Below are 15,275 nucleotides of genomic sequence, written 5' to 3' on the forward strand. Positions count from 1 at the left end.
TCCTCTTTTCCGTTGTCAGCAGATGTTGTGTTTTGATATCTATTCATACTTCTCAAACCAAAATGCGCAGAATGGTGTGTTAGTTAGCTTTGATCAAATTAACGATTCGCTCCCGCAGAGGATCAATTGCCAAAAATAAAAATAAAAATCAAACGAGATCAACGCACCAAACGGGGATACAGGTTATGATCCGCAGATGCCAAGTACTGTAGCACATTGTATTCGGTTGATCATCATAGCGTGGGGTGCTATATTCAACCAGGCGGGGTTCTGGGATCTTTATCGGGTCTTATCGCTTTCGACAAACCTTAGCACGACTGCATCATCGAATATCCAGGGCGAATTCGAGCAATTGAGGGTCTGGGCAGCTCCCGGTTTCGAAAACAAAACACGCACAAGCCAAGTCAAGCGAAGATATGAGCATCTCCGCAAGGTTGGCTTGCCGGGCGGCGACGAGGTGTGTTACCAACATAAGCATAAGACCTGCTGCCGTGAGGTTTGCGCCGCGGCACACGACACCAGCAACCCTCCGAAGTCTCTTCTTCACAAAAGCGCAATCATGGCAGCAGAATAAAAAGCAGCAGGACGAGAAACCTGTTGGGTGAGCACGCGACGGGCAACTTCAATTGACCGTGACCGAACTGACCCGGGGCTTGTCCAGAACGCAACCTCCGACACCACAAGATGTTACGCCCTCGCGACCCGCCGAAGTGCTGCACGAAGACATATACACCGTACCCAACATCCTGACCTTTACGCGTCTCGCCGCCGCCCCTGTCATTGGATACCTCGTTCTATACGACCAGCATGCGTGGGCGGTTGGCCTCTTTGCATATGCAGGCATCACCGACTTGCTCGACGGATGGATCGCGCGACGTTGGGACAGCAAGACTGTCGTGGGCACAGTGATCGACCCCATGGCAGACAAGATGCTCATGACCATCTTGACCATCTGTCTTGCTGCCAAGGGTGCTTTGCCCAGTGCGTTATACCTCCCTGTTCTACCCCACCACTATGGACAGCACAGCTAACATGTTCTAAAAAAAAGTCTGGTGCGCTGGCATTATTCTAGGTCGCGATGTCGGTCTTGCCATCTCTGCCATCTACTACCGCTGGATCTCCCTACCGCCTCCAAAAACATTTTCTCGATACTGGGATTTTTCACTTCCTTCGGCTGAAGTACGCCCCACGACCATCAGCAAGTACAACACTTTCCTGCAGCTTGCCCTTGTCGGAGTCACCACTGCCGCACCTATCCTGACCGCAGACTTGACCACCGCCTTGACCGTCATGCAGTAAGTTCAATTACCCAAGTCCTGTGGGCGGCATCATTGCTAACATGATTGACCAGATACGTTGTCTCTGCTACTACCATCTGGAGCGGAGCGAGCTACATATACACAAAGGACGCGGTTAAAATTCTCAATAAGGAAACGCCTAAAAGGCCATAGACGCATGTTTCTGTATAATTTAGTAAAGTGGCAGACGATGAGAAATCACAAGTGCAACGGGTACCTTTGTTAGCCAAGTTTGGGTCAGATCTAAGCGCGGAGCTAAGAACGTCAAATAAAACATCAAGAAAGGAGGAACAAAGAAGTCAAAAGATCACTAGCGACGGCCCGGAACCTTGAGCTTGAATATGTTATGTATACCCCTATGTTCAAATCGAGCCCGAGACAAATTCTAAATTGCATGTCTCCGGAATCTGCGTCTGAGGCTTTGTCAAGAAGCGTGATTATGACACTTACATATGATATATACTTTTCGAGGCCCCTATTTATAAACCCCCATTGTCCCATGTGAAAACTCCAAATCTGTGCATCGTCCCTGATCATCGTACATTGAATCTCGCTATGTGTACCTCTGCATACATGCACCACCATCCTTGACTCTATGGAACTTCTGTTCTCTCTCCCAGCACATCACGAACAGGCTGCCGCCTCACGTATGCTAGTAGACGCAAACTACCCGATGGAGTGACACCTTCGACACGTCTTGCCTGTGCGAGGTTCTCCGGCTTGGCTGCCCTGAGGGCCTCCTTCTCCGACAAAGCAAGACCAGGAATCTCGCCATAATCGAGGTCGATAGGGATGCGTACGCGCTCGTCGTTGGTGAACCGTTTTCGCTCCGTCTCGGCGATCTTGACATACGGAGCGTAAAATGCCTCGATTGCAACACGGTTTCGTACATTTGCCGAATAGTCCATGATGCTCGGCATGACGGATGCAAGCTGCTCGAGCTCGATACGTGTGGTTGTGCTTGAAAGGCGGAGCATATCAATGCCATCCCGGCGGGTTGAGTTACGTTTCAGATGGAATCCCTTTTCAATCCATTGGTTTGGACTCAGAGACACCGACTGCAAGGACTTGGTAAGGTCGTCCATTTGTTGTCGCTCATCGCGATAACTGCTCCAACGCTTGTCAGATATAACCCCCCATTCGTGGCCCTTGGGCGTCAGTCGGAAATCAGCATTATCAGCACGTGCAGCCATACGGAATTCACTACGAGATGTAAACATTCGGTAAGGCTCCGTGACGCCCTTGGTGATAAGGTCATCCACCATAATACCGATATATCCATCGCTTCGTGTAAGAGAAACCCCCGGAAGACCTTGAGATGAGCGGCCTGCGTTGATTCCTGCGAGGACACCTTGACCAGCTGCCTCCTCATATCCTGTTGTACCGTTGATCTGGCCTGCCAGGTACAAACCGCTAATGGCCTTTGTTTCTAGCGTCGACTTTAGGCCGCGTGGGTCGATGTAGTCATATTCGACACCGTACCCAGGCTGAAGCATCTTTGAGTTTTCAAGGCCTGGGATTGTGCGCAACACCTGCTCCTGTGCTTCGGCAGGAATGGTCATAGATAAGCCATTGGGGTAAATGACAGGGCTGTCAAACCCCTCCGGTTCAAGCCACACGATATGCCGAGTCTTGTCGGCAAACCGAATGATCTTTGATTCCAATGAGGGGCAGTAGCGCGGGCCTCTGACTGTCTCTCTGATATGGATTGTCTTATCAAGAATATCACGTACAACATCGTGAGTCATCTCATTTGTGTACGTCACGCTGCACGTGAGCTGTTCTTGTACTGCCACTGTGTCGTTGAGGTAACTGAATGGTGACGGTGGGTCATCGCCGTATTGCTTTTCTAGAACCTCGTAGTTTATGCTCGCTCCGTCAATTCGTGGTGGTGTGCCTGTCTTGAGTCGGCCCAGCTGGAAGCCTGCATCGCGCAGCGATTTGCTCAGCCCAAATGTAGCTGCCTCACCGAGTCGACCAGCGGGATACGCATCTAGACCGATGTGAATTTCACCGCCGAGGAATGTTCCAGTTGTGATGATAACCTTGTTTGTTGGGAGGATCTGTCCCGATTCCAAACGTACTCCAGAAATGCGATTTGAAGCGCCGTCCGTCGGATCCTGCGGTGTGAGAACGATGTCGGATACGCTGTCGAGTACGATCGATAAATTTGGATATGAAGTGAGTTCAGCCTTCATGTGCTTCTTGTAGAGATCGCGGTCGATTTGTGCCCGTGGACCCTGTCGTGTGCCCGTCAGCCATCAACATCTACAACCCTCGAGTTGAGTTGCCATACCCAAACAGCTGCGCCCTTTCGTCGATTCAGGATATGAAACTGCACGCCTGACTTGTCGATGATCCTGCCAGCCAATCCATCGAGCGCATCAATTTCTCGGATAATTGTGCCTTTGCCAATGCCACCAAAGCTCGGGTTACAGGAACATGTTCCCAGGTTGTCCAACTTGGGAGTGATCAAAGCTGTTCGCGCTCCAGCTCTTGCCGCCGCAGCGCATGCCTCAGCGCCAGCATGGCCACCTCCGATTACCACGACATCATAAGGCCTGTAGTGGGGGTGTTAGTAATTGTTTGCGATGGATGCCCATGACAAGAAATAAAACCCGTGGAGTCGGTTTGGCTTACTTCGTGTCGTTGGAGACGGTCGCAAGACATCTTCGCCTTGGGATTGAGCATTGATGCCGTAAGACGGCTGTCCTGGGTCTCAGTATTGCGCGCATCTCATGTTGTTGAAGTTGTTAAAATTTGCCTTTCATGATGACCAATGTTTGAATTTCATGGTGCTGGACCCCAGAAAGTACAATAGACTTGCGCTAAATTGATGGGCCATACCTATCCAATCAGAAGTCAAGATTAACACTTATATACAGACATCCCCGATCCCATCATGGAATGCGTAGACAACACAGCTAAGATCATGGCTTTATGAGATAACTATATTGCCTAATAAGGTATTATTCCACCAAAAAGACAAAAACATACAACAGCGGGGATTCGCTGGTCGTCACCGACCCAACTACTAATCCGCCCCTTACCAGCTTATCTATGGGAGAGCGGACGGGATCCCGAGTTCTCTGATAGGTATGGTCGTATGTGCTTTACTTGTACTTAATTGGGATATATATATTCGAGTTCTGGTCTTGAAGATAATAAATCACTCTAGTCCTTGAGTTGAGTTGACCCTCGAAGCATCGTAACTTGTGAAGATACTGGGGGTCACTTGAGAAAACAGGTGCTGTTCAGAGAGTAGCTAGCTATACGAATGGCGATTAAGACCTGATTTCCGTTGATCTAATATTGTTTCAAGATAAACGCTACAATAAAACACCTTTAATATCCAGACGAATTCCTTTACCTTCTACCATGGCTATCAGGCCATGAGCTGACAGCATCATTCACCTCTTCTAGGAATGTCGCCGAGTTGTGAATCGTGGTACCGCCTAGAACAACCCGTACGCCTGGGCTTGATGCATTCAGTTCTGCAATCATCTTGGCCTCCTCATAAGTTGCACCGCCAGCGATGAATACGATGATGTCCTGTGGCTTATCCTTGGTAGCGCCGCCGCCCTCAACGAAAGGATACTGTTGATCCCTGAGTCGACCCTTAATCAAGTTCTGCAGTGTAGTTTCAAGAAGAGGGCTGTGCTGTGTGTAAACGTTTTCCACGCCCTTGAGCCCTTTGAAGCGGTTCGAAGTAGCTGAGAAAATACCCGCCGATTCGAAGATCTCTGATATTCCACCTTGAGACTGTGACGCTTGGAGAGAGGTGTGGTATGCCGTCACCTTACCGATTATATCTGCGTCCCGTGGCGACACATTGCCAGCAGCGACGAGAAGATCCGTAAGCATGGCCAAGGCGTTGGACGGGTGCTTGTGGTAACGAAGGGCGTACAAAGCGACCAGGCCTACTTTGCTCTCTGATGTAACATTTGGTGACTGAATGAGTCGCTGGATATTCTGTTGATCGAGTTAATATGTGGCCAATCTTCATATGAAAGCAACCATACCTTGACATCGGTTCCGTGGTTTTCATTACAAGCCAAGCTTTGTTCCAGCTCACTGACTTCAAGCAGGTTATCAGCTGCCACACGCCTGCTGAGCTCTGAAACCAGAGTAACATGCTTGCTAACATTGCCAGAGAGTTTCCTGAATTCTGGGTACTCCTCAATAAATCGCTTCATATCGGATATTGACTCGATGTTTTCGTTGTTCTTTGTTTTCGACTGGAACTGTCCAACGTATTCCTTAATGTTACCTCCAAGATCACCAAAATTCAGGAACATGTTCTTCTTGAAGAAGGGGTCCTGATCCTGTGATAGAACAATTTCTTTCTGCTCCGGGCTGATGTCAGGGACATCGCTGAGATCGACACGACCATTTTGAATGCCCAAGAGGTGGTGAACCATGGCCTGGTATGTCCATTGCGTGAGTAGCGGTGTCACGGGATCTTCGCGACGGTCCAGCACGAGCAAAATAGGAGGTGTATCGACCTTTCGAAAGTCGAATAGTGAATCTTCTTGTGTCATAAGATATCGGACCTCTGTTGCGAGTTTCTTCGCTAACGGACTTGTCTTCTGGTATCTGATCAAGGGTTTCTTTTTGAGCGAGAGCAACACAGCGACAAGACCTTCAGAACACCGCTGCAGCGAGTCCGGGTTCCATGTGTCTGGACTTCCAGCCCATATGCGCTGTTGTGGAAGGGTGAAGCCGAACGAGAAGAGATCTGGGTTGATGACTGTATAGTCGGCAAAATGCTCCTGCACCAGTTTGACCACTTCATGATCGTCTGCTTCGGCCAGCCGTTCCAAAGACGACTTCTTAACTACATTTGTAAAGTACAAATGATACTCGCCATACTTGGGGTCCCTTAACTCGTCTATGAGTAGCTGGATAGATTCAGGCGATGGGCGAACGAAAGATAGACATCGCAAGTGTCGCATCTTCTCGCGAGATGCATTGTCTAGGCGGTCGATAAGATAGACCTCGTGGTTGAGGAGAGCTGACTGTGTGACCGCAGTTGAGACAATAGATACAGTTTCTCTGTCGAGTAAGAGGATTTTCATCTTGGCGGACGACGTATCGCTCGTCGTGACCACCTTATTGATGTACCCCGAGACTGCTTGGGCGACGTCCATGATGATGACTGAAGCGGCTCACCGAGGCCGCGTAATATGTTATTCTTTGGCTGTAATTAAACAGGACTTAGAATAGAAGCTCAGCGGGGAGTGAAGTTGATGAAAGAAATGATAGTGTTTGACTCCGTGATTCACTACTGCTCTCTTTGATGATTACTCTTCTTACTTACCTATCACCTGCCTGACCAGGGAGGACACCTCTGAGATGGACATCAAATGTGATTACATAACACAAAAGCTAAGCTACAGCTCAGACAAAGGACCCACTTCCAACCACTTGCCCTCATCATGAGGAAAGTTACCATGTTCGGTGACATCAATTGGTAAACTCGGCTGAAAAATGTCGACATGCTGCTAGCCTTCGACTTGACAACTCGATATTGAAGACTTGACCTTCACAAGAGAGAGAGAGAAAGCTTTCAGGTGGCAGTTCCATCAGCAATCTGCAATCATGGCTGGTGATACTTGTCCACAACCAACAGAACCAACGTAAGTGAACACCACAAAACACTATTTCATCAAAGTCTTTAACTAGATCTAACATATCATCTTGGATAGTCTGTCTTTCACTCAGGGTCTTATTGTGGGACAGCTATCGGTAGTCCTGGTGTTGGCTGCCTTTATAAAATTCTTCATCTTCGGAGACCCCCCCTCACCAGATGTCACAGCTTCCTTACGAGCTACTGAGAGACGGTCACGGACGCTCGCTCACAAGCGTTCCCTGTTGAGTCTGCGAAGTCCTGGAAACCGCCAGGATAGGGAGCTTAACCGCAAGAAATCCACTGTCCTCAGGAACCCCCCGGCACTCACCATTGGATCCATCCTCAGCAAGACATACTACAACGTCGACAGCCACCAGCCGGAGAGTCTTGACTGGTTCAACGTTCTAATTGGACAAACTATTGCCCAATTTCGCAGTGACGCACAGCATGATGATGCCATTCTTGACTCGCTGAGCAAAGCTCTCAACGGGGGGTCGAGACCGGACTTTATCGATGAGATCAGGGTCACGGAGCTGAGTCTTGGAGAAGACTTCCCAATCCTGAGCAACTGTCGAATAATCCCCGTGGATGAAGACGGAGTGAGCCTTGGCCACGGAAAGAAGTTCGATCCGGATAAGGCAGCAAGAGATGGCACACGGCTCCAAGCCCGGATGGACGTCGATCTCAGCGACATGCTCACCCTGGCTGTGGAGACGAAACTCCTTCTCAACTATCCGAAGAAGCTCTCTGCTGTACTACCTGTTGCATTGGCCGTTTCGGTGGTCAGGTTTAGCGGTACTCTTTCGATTTCTTTTATTCCTAGCAACCCCTCCCAGTCGACACCTACCAGGATGATCTTCAACTTCCTTGACGATTACAGGTTGGACTTTTCTATTCGAAGTCTCCTGGGCAGTCGTTCTCGGCTGCAGGACGTTCCCAAAATTGCCCAACTAATTGAGTCAAGACTTCATCGTTGGTTTGATGAACGGGCCGTTGAGCCCCGATTCCAGGAAATTGCTCTACCAAGTCTATGGCCTAGGAAGAAGAACACGAGAGGTCCGGATGACGGCTTGGCCGAAGGAAGCGTGCCCATCGGACGGTCAAAGGGGAGAGATGCTAGCAGGGACCCTCAAGAAGAGGCACGCGGCGACGCAGAAATTAGAGATAGAGGAACCATTCGGCAACGGCGAGGAACGAGAGGTAGTGATAGTGATGACTTCTCGATGCCCGGCTCTCTGCCCAGCTTCCAGATCCCGACTCCATAGTTAGCCATTGGGAGGCAAAATACATAGTAAAAGCTCTACTCATTGCTTTTCTGAGATAATTGCACAGATTCACTCGCTTGGTGATCTCAGTCACGTCAATATTGGGTAAACATGGGATTTTGGAAGCCCCATCCACGCACAGACGTGAGGTTGAGCCACCCTGATCTCCGAGGCAATTTGGCCAGCTTGTAGGACGGGACCAAGTTGTGGTCTGTGAGAGACCATGTTTCATTTTTTTCATGCGATATATCACAAAATCCCCACGTGCGATATAATACATGAATTAACCAAAGTAAACAAACAATTTTAGAACTCTGCCAGAGCCATGGGTGTCTCGGTCAACGAGTACAAGTTCTGCCACCAAGCAATCAAACCGCCTACAAGGAGTACGTAATAAACCCCAGTCCAGATCTTCCTAGACGAGGCGGCCGCAGGATCACCCTCTGGTAGCCAGTACGGGTCGAGCTGGCCCCAAAGACGTGGAAGACCCATGCAATTGCAGAAAGTGTGCACAAGCACGACCGCTAACAGACTGCCAGTTCGCAGGAACAAGAAGGTAGCGTATGCTCCAAATAGCGAAGTATACGAGAGCTGGAGAAGAGATCGTGCAATAGCGACGGGCAGAGGAGTTCGAGGGTGCGTGATGCGGAACTCGTAAAAGTGATGAAGGTGAGCCAGACCAAAGATGAGCGGCGACATGAAAATGGTGCCAGTGAGACTAGCTCCAGAACGCAAAAGCAAGGGAACACCAGCGGAACGGAAAAGACATTCTTCGGTGATGGGTCCCTGATGAAATCATTAGCATTACATGGATTCGACAAGCGGTGTGAGAAGGAGGCTCTGTGGGGATCAATAGACGAGGGAATTGACAGGGGAAAATATGAAAGGAATCGCTATAGCGAGATCAGATTGTTTCAAAGTGCACGTACCGCAACCATGTTTCTCCAGGTGGGCCAGTCAGTCCAGAGATCTCTCAGAGGCTCGAGGCGAAGCCATTGATGAGCAGTCCCGTCAATGACAAGAGACTCATATAGGGGGCCTGCGAACAGTAAGGCCGTGAGCCACAGAACACGAGCAGCATCGATGAGCCCAGGAGGCCAGTAGCCCATGAAATGCAATGGTTCGCGAACTGCCACAGCGCCATGAGATGAGAGCAGGTACAGCGTTATGAGAGAACAAAGAGCCGTTGAGAGCGACACGGCAAAGATGCGTGCGCGAATAGCCTCAGGAGCATCTCTGGAGCGTGTAGGCGAAGGCCTGGTTGCTGCTGAAAAATAAAGAGGGATTACGTAGATGAGGCAGTAGACGACCTTGGGAATGAGTTAGTTGTCGAGTCTCATGAGCGATGACTCTGTTTGGGTCGAGGCTCACCAGCAATGCTACGGCTTGAGGAGGTGCAAACCCCGTTGAACCAAACATTGTAGCGTTCCAGACTTTTGAAGGTGTAGTTTTGAGGTGCTGTAGATGGGGAGATGGAAGGAGTTAAGTAGAGAGGTTGAGGGGTGAAAAGGACAGTTGCGGGAATGTTCAATGGGGCAAATGTCAAGTCAGCATCGCGAGTCTGTCGTCAAAGGAAATGGGAGACACGACACATTCAAAGCCAACCGAGGCCACGATGAATCAATTCTGGAAAAGCAGAGGCCATCGCCAGCCACAAAACAGTCCATTCCTATTGTTCTAAAAACCCATTGTTCACCGTTCGTGTCTTATCGGATTTGCTTAGTTATCCAAGCGATCCAACCAAGGAATGGCCAACTTTTGCCTCTGACTAGTACTAAAATGTAGAAAGAAACCAACGATGAAAAATTGTGCAGGCCTCTAGGGAAGCTGGGAAGCTAACGAGGGATGGTACGAGATCGCTCGTCTTCATTTTACTTTGCATATCGCTTCATGGAGTTGCATGCACTATTATATGCGGTGAGCTGCATGGCACAAGAGTTATTGAAAGAAGCGAAATGATGTGGGGAGGGTATAAAACACGACCCAAACACGAATGCAGCAGTGACATTAGTCCAACCAGTGGAGGGAATAGTTTTGTGAAAAAGGAATAAAATGCTCATCGACACTCGTGCATGACTAGAGGACATCCAATTCTTGAACTGGCAAACTAGGACTCCTCCAATACCGTTGCTTATCCCCCATATTGACAAGGACATGTCGGGCTTGCTCAGCCTCAATGTCTCCTTGGCTAACTAGGGCAAGGTCATGAATCAAGAAGTGAGGTGACCCCAATTGAATAACGGTACCTGCATTAGTTAGCGGGACGTTATTAGTGCTGAGGAAGAGGAGAGTACAGAGAGGCGATGATGGATGATAGGTTGGACCCTAGGAACGGACGGGCGATCTACCCGTACCGGTTCTGACTACTGCAATGTGAGTTGTTAACTAGATGGGATAATGGCTGTAAAAAGGAGAAGGATAACGATTACAAAACGAATATGTAAAAGAAGCATGCAAGCGTACCAGGTAGGTAGTGAGTATGAATATGTGCGTTTTCAGTTGTAGTAAAGTGCAGATGTTGAAGTTGGCATTCTCAAGATGCCATTCAAACCCAGAACCAGTAACAATCACTCGTCTTTTGTCCAAGACCTATTACAAGACAGACGCTAACAGCAAGAACAAACAGCGCGCTTCAGACCAAGACAAGGCGAGCTGAAAACGTTGCACGGGAGAGTTGTTAGATTGCGCGCGGCAAAGCCACTTTAACACCTCCAAAGCTTAAAGACTCTTTTGTCTCGTTTCGTTGCTATATGCAGGTGAGGAATGGCTGTCAGTACCCCTGAGCCAGAGTCAGTGAACGCATCTGGCAGTTCTCAAGGCAGCCAAGTGGAGAGAATTTGCATGTCTTGACCTTTCTGCAGGTCTTGGTTTCGAGAAGCGCTGTTTCAACAAGTGGAGGAACAGGCGCCGTTATAGGATTTCTTGTGTACCTGTGTAAACGCCAGTTTTGATAAGCCCAAGACGTACTTTGCCAACTCACAGCAATTCAAGTACTGTAGGTAAAACAAGCGCCCGGAAGAGAAAGCATCATAGACGACCAGATAGGCGACCAAGGTGGCCGGCTGGATAATACGTGGACAACTGCCGTTTTCCAGACCGAACGATGAATTATTCCAGAATACCATTGTCGCCTATATGCATGATTGCTGAAACAGTGAAACCTAGAGAGTGCTTATGCATGTCCTGCGGCTTGCTGGATATCTTTAGGTACTAGAAACATGAACAAGCACCATTGAAGATCTGCCACTTGGCACATGTGGTCCCGTAATCTCTCCGGACCTTGTCTTTTGATTCAAGCTCTCGTCTCTATCGTAGACAAGATCGGAGGAATTCGCACCTTGCTACAGGATAGACAGGGCCATTGGGCAGTACACAGCCACACTGGAAGACGACCTTGTCCCCCCCTAGCGTCGGTAGCTCAGCCGGTTCAGACAGATCTGATCCGCAATAACGCAACCACGTTTATTAGTTCTTAAAAGCTGGTGGTGTGCTGAAGGACAAATCAGAGCTCGCCGCGACATGTAGAAGGAGATCCTAAGATTCCTTCTCCTGAACTCGACATATTGATTCGTTTTCTTTGGTCACAATCGATTGAGCACCGGGAAACTCTCAAAGCCTTGATTGCAACCAATGTTGGTTCATCAGAGTCGTCGTGTCTTGTGCTGTCCGTCAGAGCTCCCCTTATCTCCCTCAGGTCACCCACCTAGCTCGTCGCTTGTCTTGTTCTTTTCAACCAAGCCAGCCCCCCTGTCTCTCCAACGGTCCCATCTTGCGCGCGTCGAGGCCTGCAGGGGAAGCCCCTGTTGCAGCATGGTAATATCCCAGGGCCGCTAGCTGCAGACTTGTTACAATGGCGCTTCCAACCACTGGTTCACGTCTGTTTGCGCAATCCACGTCACTGGTCCAATTGCACCCGTCCAGTTCAGTTGAATCCAGTATCGTGTCGTGTCTTATCCCGTCCTTGATAGTGTCTCGTCCAAGCCTACCCGACGGGAAAGATTCTGTAAGGGGGAGGCTAGGAGGACTAACTGTGAGCTCGGATCGTTCCATACCCTCGTCTTTTCGTCTGGTCCGGGCCTAGGATTCCTTGTGAATATTACCGCAAGCAAGAAGCTGGTTTCGAGATACCCACATAATATTGTCCGTCGTCCATCGCTTTAGGTTGCTTAGAGTAGGAGCAGGTGCAGGTCGCTGGGCCTGCCGCCCTTGGTCGCATGGGGGAGGACCGCTGTTGCTCTTTTTAGTTACCTTACCTACCCGCCCATCGCTTCCTTCCCCATGATCCTAACTTTTGTCTTTCTCTCTCACGTTTCGTCCTTTCCCCAACCAACCTACATACACTCTCTAATCGGCCGCTGGCCAGTCACTCATTCAGCACTTTGATATTCAACACACTCTTTGGAACCGCTACGAAACTAATTAATTAACCTACCTAATTGTTGCTTCTTCGTTTTTTGTTTCTCTGAATCTGTCTTTCCATTTTTGGTAATCGATTCAATTGCTCTATCCTCTCGATCGAGTCTTTTTTTCTTCTCTCACAGCCAGCCGAAACGCGAACGATCCACCTCGCGACGCTCAACCGAACAGATAATATATCCCAGCTTGTTTCGCATTAAGCTGTCTGATCTTTGCTTGATCCGATATTTTTTTTGGAACGATTGATGCTTCATTGATGCCATTAAGCTGCTGTGGCCTTTAATTCTTTAATCGTCTTGTCTAAACCACCGGCCGTGGCCTCCGAGTTCCTCGACCCACCTCCGGCGCCAACCGAGTTTCAAGTATACAGACACTACGACGATATTCACGATTTCGAAAAGTCAATTGTCTTGCCAGTTTCAAGGGCAAGAATTTTGGATATTATTCTTAGATTTCTCATGTTCTGGAAAACAGAGCCGTTGTCATTGTCGCCTTGTGCGTAGAGCATGTCGGTCTCACCGTCTGGCTCTCCGCCTCGTCGGGCATTGCATCAGCGAAGTCATTCACAGAACAATTCTCAAAACAATCGTCTTGGGATTCGACTTGTTCCCTATAGTCCGCCACGGGTTGCATCAGATGCCACCGCCACATCGTCCAAGACAATCACCCAGGCTGACACGAATACCGAGACCGAGACGGAACTTGAACGGAGTCAGACATCCCATTCCTCCAGCCCACAGTTTGAAACGCCAACACCATCACCATCCCTGCAAAGGGCACGAGCGAAAACGACAGCGTTACCTCCGTCATCATTCAAAGGTTTAACTCGATATTCATCATCCGATTATGAACCCAGCCAATCTTCCTGGGCGCCGCATTATGACCACGACGACAATACCTCTAATGCTTCACGCCCACCTTCTCGCGGACCTTCAGCCTCACCAAAACCCCCTTCTCGCAAAAAGGTTATCAAGGTCTACCCTGACAAAACCTTCTCTGTACAATATCACAATGTTTCTATGTCCTCAAGAGTGGAATCTCTCTGGTCCCTTCCCCCGTCTTTCACCACTGGTAATACCTCTTACGGTCGAGAATCTGTGGGTACGATAGGCGATGATCGTCAAAGCCGGCCAACTTCACCTTTGACTCCTCTTGCAGAACGAGAGCCCAGTTCCCCAGTTATTTCGTCTCGGATTCAAGACCCATCAACCCCCGACAATTCGTCACCGTGGAACTACCGCCTGTTTGGAGGCCTGCGTAAAGTACCTAAAACCCCCGACGTGAAGCAAAAACAGCCAGAGACCCAAGATGTTGCAGCAGAGTTGTCCCTCCCTCCGCTACCTGAGGTTGATTTTCCTCTTTCTGAAGCAGGCCCTTCTTCAAGGTGGCTTAATGAGAAGACATCCTTCCACTCTTCGTCGTCTGATCAAACAAGAACCACTGTATCGAACAGAACCAACATCAAAACTTACAGAGAGAGCTCCCCAGTCAACGTTGCCGACTTACGTAGCCTGCCACCGTCGTCAATTCACTCCAACGTTGAGTTAATCGGTGACCCCTCTTCAGCTGAAGCCTCATTGTACGCCAGCACTCGGCCACCTACCGAAGACAGCAACGTCAACTTTGTTACCCACGGCAGCCACGGCAGTCACTCAGCTTCTTCCTCTATCGTGGCTGTCAGACATCGAACACAGCCTGAGTTCTCTCAAGAGAGCTTGGTCGTTGCCCCTTTGCAGCCACGCAAAAGGAGGTCTTCGGATACCTTTGCCCTCGCTAGAACCCGATCCCGTGAAACTATTCGATCTCGCTCTGCATCAATAACTTCACTGTCAACTATCTTCACTCAAGAGGCTACTCGTGCTCTTTTTGTTGGACCACCAACAATACTCCAGCACGCTGGTCCTTCGTGGCAAGACCTGAACCGACCTCAATCACGACCTCATCAATGGAGCGGCCAATTGTCAACAGTCATGTCAGAAAGCGAGGGTGGCAGCGAGCCCGCATCCCGCACCCTGTCGCTCTCCTCCGTTCCCCGTCGACGTGGTAGTGATCATAGTAAACATGTCTTGAGCATGACTTCCTCACTCTTTGGCCTTGAAGAGCACGTCGAGAGCCCTTCTCAGTCAAGAGGCAGCACCCCTTCTCATTCGAGAAACAGCTCTCTGGAACCCCCTGCCGCAACCTATGCCAGAAACTCAGCCCGCGATCCCGCAACTGGTACAATACGTTTGGTTCGCGACCTTGATGAAGACGGAGATGGTCTTGCTGACTTGGAAGTACTTCACCATCGTCCTTCGCGAACCAGAATGGGAAGGTTCCTGTCAAGTTATGCCTCGGATCGAAGCCTGCGATCAACTGCCAGCTTCAACGCCGCCGTTCCTGCTTGGGCCAAGTAAGTGCTTTATATATCAATGAATGATCATGACTAACTGTCCCGCAGGGTTTACTACGGCAGTGGTGAGCGTAAGTGGCTGGCTGCTCAGCCTTCAATGGAGTCCATGTACGACTCTGACTTCTACGAAAGCGACCATCACGAGCCTCAACTCAGCCGCTCGCCTAGCCAGGATGCCAATGCCACCAACATTCGCATTCCCAGGCGCCGACCTCGCGACGCATTTCCCCGACAACATTCAAATGCAGGCTCAATGGACATCAGCGCAGTGC

The 15,275-nt window shown here is 49.6% G+C and overlaps 7 protein-coding genes and 1 non-coding gene across 8 annotated transcripts; 3 read left to right on the top strand and 5 right to left on the bottom strand.

The window, feature by feature from the left end:
- Nucleotides 1-346: 346 nt before the first annotated feature.
- On the top strand, nucleotides 347-1,451 carry FGSG_02593 (uncharacterized protein; the record flags this gene model as incomplete). The annotated part of the gene is made up of 4 exons (XM_011320234.1): nucleotides 347-601; nucleotides 662-981; nucleotides 1,049-1,295; nucleotides 1,352-1,451. The coding sequence occupies exons 1-4, from the start codon at nucleotides 417-419 to the stop codon at nucleotides 1,449-1,451; spliced, it is 852 nt and encodes a 283-aa protein (XP_011318536.1). The 5' UTR covers nucleotides 347-416.
- Nucleotides 1,452-1,891: 440 nt separating this feature from the next.
- FGSG_02594 (uncharacterized protein) lies at nucleotides 1,892-4,033 on the bottom strand (the record flags this gene model as incomplete). The annotated part of the gene is made up of 3 exons (XM_011320235.1): nucleotides 1,892-3,538; nucleotides 3,595-3,859; nucleotides 3,939-4,033. The coding sequence occupies 3 exons, from the start codon at nucleotides 4,031-4,033 to the stop codon at nucleotides 1,892-1,894; spliced, it is 2,007 nt and encodes a 668-aa protein (XP_011318537.1).
- A 255-nt stretch (nucleotides 4,034-4,288) lies between these two features.
- FGSG_20004 lies at nucleotides 4,289-4,404 on the bottom strand. Its single transcript, XR_892993.1, has one exon. It is a non-coding gene; the product is annotated as a 5S ribosomal RNA (ribosomal RNA).
- A 260-nt stretch (nucleotides 4,405-4,664) lies between these two features.
- FGSG_02595 (vacuolar protein sorting-associated protein 45) lies at nucleotides 4,665-6,448 on the bottom strand (the record flags this gene model as incomplete). The annotated part of the gene is made up of 2 exons (XM_011320236.1): nucleotides 4,665-5,270; nucleotides 5,321-6,448. The coding sequence occupies 2 exons, from the start codon at nucleotides 6,446-6,448 to the stop codon at nucleotides 4,665-4,667; spliced, it is 1,734 nt and encodes a 577-aa protein (XP_011318538.1).
- A 451-nt stretch (nucleotides 6,449-6,899) lies between these two features.
- FGSG_02596 (uncharacterized protein) lies at nucleotides 6,900-8,195 on the top strand (the record flags this gene model as incomplete). The annotated part of the gene is made up of 2 exons (XM_011320237.1): nucleotides 6,900-6,937; nucleotides 7,007-8,195. 2 exons carry the CDS (start codon nucleotides 6,900-6,902, stop codon nucleotides 8,193-8,195), a joined length of 1,227 nt encoding a protein of 408 aa, XP_011318539.1.
- A 306-nt stretch (nucleotides 8,196-8,501) lies between these two features.
- FGSG_02597 (uncharacterized protein) lies at nucleotides 8,502-9,614 on the bottom strand (the record flags this gene model as incomplete). Its single annotated transcript, XM_011320238.1, has 3 exons — nucleotides 8,502-8,981; nucleotides 9,125-9,505; nucleotides 9,567-9,614. 3 exons carry the CDS (start codon nucleotides 9,612-9,614, stop codon nucleotides 8,502-8,504), a joined length of 909 nt encoding a protein of 302 aa, XP_011318540.1.
- Nucleotides 9,615-11,953: 2,339 nt separating this feature from the next.
- FGSG_12165 (uncharacterized protein) lies at nucleotides 11,954-12,352 on the bottom strand (the record flags this gene model as incomplete). Its single annotated transcript, XM_011320239.1, has 2 exons — nucleotides 11,954-12,144; nucleotides 12,225-12,352. Coding segments are annotated over 2 exons (319 nt in total), but the record flags the coding sequence as incomplete, so codon positions are not given.
- A 686-nt stretch (nucleotides 12,353-13,038) lies between these two features.
- Nucleotides 13,039-15,252, top strand: FGSG_12166 (uncharacterized protein; the record flags this gene model as incomplete). The annotated part of the gene is made up of 2 exons (XM_011320240.1): nucleotides 13,039-15,003; nucleotides 15,052-15,252. Coding segments are annotated over exons 1-2 (2,085 nt in total), but the record flags the coding sequence as incomplete, so codon positions are not given.
- Nucleotides 15,253-15,275: the final 23 nt, after the last annotated feature.

This window comes from Fusarium graminearum, chromosome 1 (assembly GCF_000240135.3).
Source record: "Fusarium graminearum PH-1 chromosome 1, whole genome shotgun sequence".
Taxonomy (NCBI): Eukaryota; Fungi; Ascomycota; class Sordariomycetes; order Hypocreales; family Nectriaceae; genus Fusarium; species Fusarium graminearum.